The following is an 8159-nucleotide window of genomic DNA, read 5'->3' as shown; positions in this document are numbered from 1 at the left end:
CTTGGACGTGAGGATGCCACACTCTCGCTCAACGTAGTAGCTATTAGACATTGAGCTGGATGGCGTGCACATGCATACAACAATGCACGTGATGCAAAGTACGTAGCTTCCCAGTTACTGCGCGCGCATGCATGCTCGATCCATTATCGGTATCTCTGTTCACTCTGTCGCCGCAACTTAAATATTTTCAACTGACTCCGGTTAATTATCTCAACCCTGGTTAAGTAGACCCGGCTACTTCTGTTATAAAATGGCAGCATCTTGGACGTGGGGATGCCACACTCCCACTCACAACTCACAAGCTACTACTCACAGTCACAGTGCACAGCACAGGCTAATTAAGATAGCGTCATGGCGGCGTTGAGCAGGGCAGCCATGGTGCTGACCATGATGGGCCTCGCTGCCACTTCAGCCCTTTCACAGCCGTCGCTGATCTCCATGACCACCGACGTGCCCCTTCCCGACGGCCTGTCCTACGACTTCCACGCCCTGTCCTGCAACAACCTGCAGAACATGGTGCGCGAAGCCGTGCAGGGAGCGATGGCAAGGGATGCCGGCGTCGTCCCCGGCCTCCTCCGCCTCTTCTTCCATGACTGCTTCCCTCAGGTGCATACATTTACCAATACTATTAATGCACTTTATTTGAAAAGTATCATTATCATCAGTACTGGCTGAACTTATCACATGCATTGTGATCGTGCAGGGTTGCGACGCATCGATCCTCCTGACGGGAGGCAACAGTGAGCAGAACATGCCCCAGAACGGTGGGCTTCGGAGGAGTGTGCTCGACCTCATCGAGAGCATCCGTGCAACCGTGCACCGCGCCTGTGGGCCTACCGTGTCCTGCGCGGACATCACCAGCCTCGCAACCAAGGAGGCCGTCATGCAGTCCAGGCTGCCGGGCTATGATGTGCCGCTTGGCCGGCGGGACAGCCTCGCGCCCGCTACGGCCCAGCAAGTCGGGATCCTGCCCGGACCCGACTTCAACGTCCAGCAGCTCGTGAGAAACTTCGCCGACCGCGGGTTTGACAAGATGGACCTTGTTGCGCTCTCTGGTGCGCACACCGTCGGCAAGGCGAGCTGCGGCAGTTTCAGGAACCGCGCTGGGGAGAACGCTGACTTCGTCCGCATGCTCCAACAAGTCTGCGCCAGAAACCCTGGCCACTTGCAGGACCTCGACGTGACCACCCCTAACACGTTCGACAATAGGTACTTCAACAATCTCCAGATGGGGAGGGGAGTGCTCAACTCCGACATGGCGCTCACCCACGACGGCGAGACCAAGAACTGGGTCAACAACTTCGCCGGGAACCAGGGTTGGTTCTTTAGCCAGTTCAGCACCTCCATGAGGAAGCTCGCGCATTTGCCAGGCGGAAACATCGGCGAGATCCGCAACAATTGCTTCAGGCGCAATGGGAATGCAGAGTCTGTCTTCCTCGCCGCTGAGGTTTTTGCGGCCTTTGCTTGATAGATCAGATCGACCATAGCGTTAGCGCCGTCGACTGCATGTAATAAGAGCTTGCTACATAGCTTATGTTTTGCTTGATTGCAAATAGCATATGGCCACGTAGCATAGAGCCACTAGGCAGGCCCCCTGCAGTATCGTTTCAGTTCATCAAATATCTTAATTTCCTTACTTTAGCTTTCATTATCCTTTGTGTCATGGAAAGTAATGGTGATCTGAGTTGCGAAAGTGACAGACAAAAATTATAATCACCCTTATAATTGCGAAATAAAGGTAGATCAAACCACTTCTTCGTGTCTGTGGTCTATTAACACTTATTATCGACAAACAAACTGAAAGCACCCTATTGTGCAATGCCATGCACTATTGTTTTCTGTCATTAGCTTGATCGGATTGGTCTTTAATCTCCATAATAACATGTACTCAACTCTTTCAATTTCTGTTTGGGGTTTTACCTTCGTGCAATGCAAACACATATCATAATACGCTAGCTATTGCTGTGTTTTTTTTTTCCATTTATGCCTTTGGAAATCCTTGCATTTCTCTCCATAAATTCGTAATCAGCAGCACAATGCAGTTGTATGCAACGAGAGCATTGCTTGGTCAAGCTTGTATATCTAAGTGCCAACAAAACGGGAAGAGAGAAATTGATACTAGTTTTTAATCCACTCTCCCTCGTCTTCTGACTATAACTAGCTCCGTCACTGAACCATGTGCTCTCTTTCTAGAACCTACTCCCTCCGTCTCATAATATAAGAGCGTTTTTATGAGGAGGGAGTATTAATTTGCTAATTTGAACCCTGACCTCCTGGATAGACTCACCTCTTCGGGGGTAACCAGACAGATCGATCCCCGAAGTTAATTAATGTCAGTGTGCTGGATCCATTATCGATATCTTTGCTCCCTGGGTCAATGAACTTTAATTACTTCAAGAACTCCGGTTAATTTCCTCCATGTATGGTTAACTAGAGCCAGCTGCCTCCGTTATAAAATTGCAGCATCTTGGACGTGAGGAAGCCACACCCTCAAACAAGCTACCCACAGTGCACATCACAAGCTAAGGTAGCATCATGGCGGCGTTGAGAAGGGCAGCGTACTCATGTCAGATCATGGAGCCTGTCCGAGCGAATAATTTGTTCGCGCTCCATGGGGGAGCGGATTGCATGATTTCGTTCGATAGAAAAGAAGCCCCAGCGCTAGTCCCCCCGCCCCCCGCAAATCCCCTTGTCACGATGAAAGTTCTCGTTACACAACACACACACACACACACACACACACACACACACACACACGTCCCAGTAGACAAATGGGCCAAAAAAAAAACCCAGCTTAAACAGGGCAAAAACAGGCCTTAAAAAAGAGGTAATATTCTGCGTATAACTTATTTCAGCTAAAGAAACACATTTATTATAGGACTGTGATAACTGGCAACCGTGTGCCAGATTGCGAAAACCATCACACCCCCTCGTGTCGCACGAAACCCATTCCTTCTTCTCCCGATTTTCTGGGCCAACCTGTTCCCCCCGCACTAACCTCTCCCTTCGCCCGATTTTCTGGGCCACTTGAATCCCACCGCTGGGAGCGGGCCTGTCCCGATTCTGCGCACGCACATTTGCAGCTTGAAAAAAGCGAAAAAATACACTAGGAGGGGGGATCAAACCCACAACCTACCACAACTAATTTAGCAACAATAACCAACTGGGCTACACCATCTTATTGGTTTCTTTCAACTTACATGCTACTTGTACCTTCCTGAAATGAGATTGAATGAAACTGAAAATTCAAACAGACAGACTCACTTGTCTGGGATTTGGAACTTTTTTATGGACGTTTTGCACCGGTTCAGATGGTTCACAAACTCAGGCGTCCCCTTCCCTTCCTTTTCAGATGCAAATCACCACAGTATTTCAACAATTTTTTCCCTCTTGGTCAAATGTTACCGCAGTGTTTGGACTAAATTTATCAGGTATGAGGTTCGTATATTACCATGCTATTTACATAGAAATTACCATGCTATATTTTTCCGGAACTTTTTTCTCCTTGTTCAAAAATGTTACCGTGCTGTTTGTACTTAAGCTAACGTGCTATATTTTTAGTAACTTTTTCCTCCTTGGTCAATAATGTTACCGCGGTGTTTGTACTTAAGTTATCAGGTATGAAATTCTTATATTACCATGCAATTTACATAAAAATTACCGTGCTATACTTTTCAGCAACTTTTTCCTCGTTAGTCAAAAAATGTTACCGTGGTGTTTGTATTTAAGTTATCATATATGGAATTCTTATATTACCATGTTATTTACATAGAACTTACCGTGCTATATTTTTTCAGCAACTTTTTCCTCCATGGTCAAATATGTCACGGCGGTGTTTGTACTTAAGTTATCAGTATTGAATTCTTATATGACCATGCTATTTACATAAAAATTACCAGGGTATATTTTTCAACAACTGTTCCCCCCTTCGTCAAATTTACCGCGTTGTTTATACGCAAGTTATCAGGTGAACGGTTCGTATATTAGCATGCTATCTTCACAGAAGTTCTCGCCGAACAACTTTTACATCCTTGGTTAATATTACCGCGATGTGTTTTTTGACAAAAAGTTTTCTGGGTCAAAAAGTTACATGTTTGTATCTAAGTTATCGGTTATTGGAGTTTATATCACCATGTTATTTACATAGAAATTACCGGGCATGTTTCGAACAAAAAAGTCTCAGGTCAAAAAATCAACATGATTTTGTTTGTAAGTTATTAGGTCTGGGTTGCTTAAAAACCATGTTTTTACATCAAAATTACCGGAGTATTGTTTCAACGGTATTTTTTCCCAGGTCAAAAATTACCGTGATGTTTTGGACGTAAGTTATCAAGTCTGCAATGCGTATATTAGCATGCTATTACACAAACATTATCGTAGGTATATTTTCCAATATTTGTTTACCCTGAGTCAAAAGGTATCATAATGTTTATATGCAAATTATCAAGCCTACGCTGCTTTAAAAATCTTATTTGATCAAAAGTTACATGTCATTTTCGACCACAACTACTATCCACACCAGGAAGAACCAGACACGCACTTCATCGAACATTTCGGGAGCCTACTAGGCAATGTCACCTTGCAGTGAAGTCTCTTCCTGCTCCTGCCAAGGTTGTTGTCACACGCCGACGGTGGTGATGTCAGCTAGGTGGTCACGAGGGGCGTGGAGGTGAAGGCATGCTTGTAAGTTGGCTTTCCTAGGTAAAAGATACTGTGGTGTTTATATCTAAGTTATTAGGTTTGCAACGCATATATTATCATGCTATTTACGTAGAAATTACTGGGGTATGTTTTTAACATTTTTTTCTCCGATCAAAGTTTACCATGGTGTTTGTACGTAAGTTCCCAACACTGCGGTGCGTATATTACCAAACATTTTACACAAAAATTACAAGAGTATGTTTCACCAACTCTTTTCCTTAGGTCAAAAAGTTACCACTATGTTTGTATGTGAGTTATCAGATCTGCAGATCTTAAGTTTCCATGTTATGGACATAGAAGTTACCGTGGTAAAATTCAACAACTTTTTCCCCAGTCAAAGTTACCATCGTGTGTGTGTTCATATGTTATCAGGTTTGCGGTGCATACATTAACATGTTGTTTACACATAGATTATCAGGGAAATGTTTCAACAATTTTTTCATTCGGGCCAAAGTTACCATCGTCAGCTAAAACAAATATAGAATTACGGAAGTTGAGATGTGCGGAAATTGAGATGCCGATATATATAGTAGCAGCAAATTTTGAACATTAGTCAGTTGTTAGAGAGTGCCCAAGCTTTTCTATTTACGCCTCTGACAGCCTGAATACTTAGCTAATCCTCTTGTGCACATGCCAATGAAATTATCCCAGTGGTACTCAGCCTACATGCGAACCTGTTGGTTGAGGGATCGAGCCCCACTTAGAGCTAATTTTTTTGCGCACAGAGGAAAAAAAAGATCACGCGCGTGGGAGAAGCGGAACTGCTAGATGGGATCGTGAGAAGATCGTGCGCGGGAGAAGCGAAACGGTGCGGGTCGATCGGGCGGCGGGATCGTGTCTGTGGACATTGATGGGATTGTGTGGCAGCAGTTTTGCAATCTGTCACACGGTTGCCAAATACATTTTTCGTTTATTATATTAAAAACTGCATCATTTCTAATAAGCCACAATGCCCCGCCTAAGGCAGCCACCTCCATAAGAATATGTGCAGAAAATTGTTGCACAGTGTTGAAGTTGCCCTTGCACCTTAAAATAAAATATCGGATGAGAAAATATCTCAGCTTAGATATAAGATATGGGTACCTTAGCTTTTTTTAGGAGCATGGGGTACCTTAGCTGGGTGTACACCGTTTGTCGACAGAGGCCTTGTGGGCTTACGTAATCCTAGAATTAGTTAGTCTTCAAGGGGTCATGTGAGGGCGCATCGTCGATTGATCCATGCACGCCACGCGCGCATAGCTTGCCACGACGATGCGATCCATTATCGACCAATGTGTTAACAATTCTGAATGCATGTGGAATCATGCGAGAGTAGAAAACTAGCAGCAATCTTTTTCTTTTTCATCAAGATTAGCTTCCGCATACATGTGATCACAAACTCACAAATACATTTCGCGATTGCTATTGTAATCTGGAACTCGGGGGTACGTGAGTCTTTTCGCCCCTATCACCACATTTTTTATAGATAAGTGATGATCCATTATGTTCACCAGCTAGCCTTGATCGGCATAAGCTACGTGCTTGTGCTATAAATAAACCAGTCTTGGACGTGAGGAAGGCACACTCCCACTCATAGTCACACTGCACAGGCAGTAGAGCAAGATAGCTAGCTCAAGTGCTCAACCTCACTAAGGTAGGATAGGAATAGGATCAATGAAGCCCAGCAGGGCAGCAATGTTGGCCATGGTAGGCCTAGTGGCCGCGGTGCTGTCCCCCGCGGCCTTGTCCACGGCGGCGCTGTCGTTGATCTCTTTGCCCAACTCCGACCGTCCCTCCTATGACTTCCACAACGAGTCATGTCCAAACCTGCGGCAGATGGTGCACGACGCCGTGGAGGAAGCAATCAAGGAGGATATCGGTGTTGTCGCCGGCCTCCTCCGCGTCATGTTCCACGACTGCTTCCCACAGGTACGCAACCCTAGCTACCTCTTATTACTTGTTACTTTGTTGGCCTTGAGAGATGTTAAGTGCGCCGTAGCTTGGAGAGTGTTGTGCGGTTAAGCTGGACAGGATGCTGGTTGTATTATCAGTTTCAAGCGATTGAATTGAGGGCGTTTTTGTCCCTAAGGTAAAAAAAAAGAGGTTGATTTCAGGAGGATCCTGATTATGTCCAGACATACGATTTTGCTAATCCTAAGATAACTAGCTAGAACTACTTTATGTCCAAGTTGATTTATATCAGTTGAGTCTGGTGAAAAGTACAAGTTTCACTTTTCAGAGTGTATTTTTGTTGGACATTTAGAGAGTGTATTTAGTAGACATAATAAAATCTCAGTCAACTTTGATGGACGGATCCATGGATTTATGGATTTGTAACCACAAATACTATGTATGCAGGGCTGTGATGCGTCGCTTCTACTGTCTGACAAGTTCTGGAGCGAGCTGAACATGCCTCAGAACAATGGAATCAGAAGGAACGCAGTGTATCTCATTGAGAGCATTCGCGTCAAGGTTCAAGATACCTGCGGGCCCACTGTCTCCTGCACGGACATCATGAACCTCGCCACCCGCGAGGCTGTGATGCACTTCGAGGTGCCAGGCTACGAGGTGCCGCTTGGTCTACTGGATAGCCGCGCGCCCGCTCCCAGAGAGAACGTAGAGCAGCTGCCGGGCCCCGACTTCAACGCCACCCAGCTCATCGAATCCTTCCAGAGTCGCGGTTTCGACATCACCGACGTCGTGGCCCTCTCCGGTGCGCACACGATCGGGAGGTCAAGCTGCGGCAGCTTCAGGAACCGCTTTGGAGAGAACGCCGACTTTGTTCGTTGGCTCCAAGGCACCTGCGCCAGAAACCCTAACCACCTACAGGACCTGGATGTGACCACCCCTGAGAAGTTCGACAACGTGTACTACAACAACCTGAAGGAGGGGAAGGGGGTTCTCAACTCCGACATGGCCCTCACACGCGACGCCAGCACCAGCTGGCTGGTCGACGGCTTTGCACAGGACCAAGGGTGGTTCTTTTCCCAGTTCGGCACCTCCATGAGGAAGATGGCGCATTTGCCGAGTGAGTTCGGAAGGAACGGCGAGATCCGCAAGTACAGCTGCTCCTGGGCTAACTTGCATGGCCCGAAGGGGCCTACTGCTGACCTTGCGGCATCAGCTTGAGATCCCATCATATGTCGTTAAGGGCCTTCCACGCGTGCATGAAATAAGATCTAGCTAGAATCTTCGTCTGGCTTTTATGTCTCCATTTCAATAAATCTATGTTCACAAAGTTCCTTTGTACCTCAGGCTACATGAAACCTCTTATCCTCAACCCTCCAGCCTTGCTTTGAGATCCGTACTCTCTAACTAATTAACAACAAAAAAATTTCTCTTTTTTGTTTCTCAAAAATGAAACAACATATGAACTTCAAACTTTGCAGATCGAACAAACATTAGAACATCAATGCATGAAAAAACTTTCACATTTTTTGATCTGATATAAATATACAAAATGAGATTTTCTTTGAATA

The 8159-nt window shown here is 45.7% G+C and overlaps 2 protein-coding genes across 2 annotated transcripts; both read left to right on the top strand.

The window, feature by feature from the left end:
* The first annotated feature begins 276 nt into the window (after positions 1–276).
* On the top strand, positions 277–1648 carry LOC125529561 (peroxidase 2-like). Its single transcript, XM_048693967.1, has 2 exons — positions 277–606; positions 704–1648. Exons 1-2 carry the CDS (start codon positions 352–354, stop codon positions 1466–1468), a joined length of 1020 nt encoding a protein of 339 aa, XP_048549924.1. The 5' UTR covers positions 277–351; the 3' UTR covers positions 1469–1648.
* A 4603-nt stretch (positions 1649–6251) lies between these two features.
* LOC125529562 (peroxidase 2-like) lies at positions 6252–7955 on the top strand. Its single transcript, XM_048693968.1, has 2 exons — positions 6252–6609; positions 7039–7955. Exons 1-2 carry the CDS (start codon positions 6355–6357, stop codon positions 7807–7809), a joined length of 1026 nt encoding a protein of 341 aa, XP_048549925.1. The 5' UTR covers positions 6252–6354; the 3' UTR covers positions 7810–7955.
* Positions 7956–8159: the final 204 nt, after the last annotated feature.

The sequence above is a fragment of the Triticum urartu genome, unplaced genomic scaffold (genome assembly GCF_003073215.2).
Source record: "Triticum urartu cultivar G1812 unplaced genomic scaffold, Tu2.1 TuUngrouped_contig_5693, whole genome shotgun sequence".
NCBI lineage: Eukaryota > Viridiplantae > Streptophyta > Magnoliopsida > Poales > Poaceae > Triticum > Triticum urartu.
Note: the sequence above shows the minus strand (reverse complement) of the source record. Positions and strands in the feature narration are given on the sequence as shown.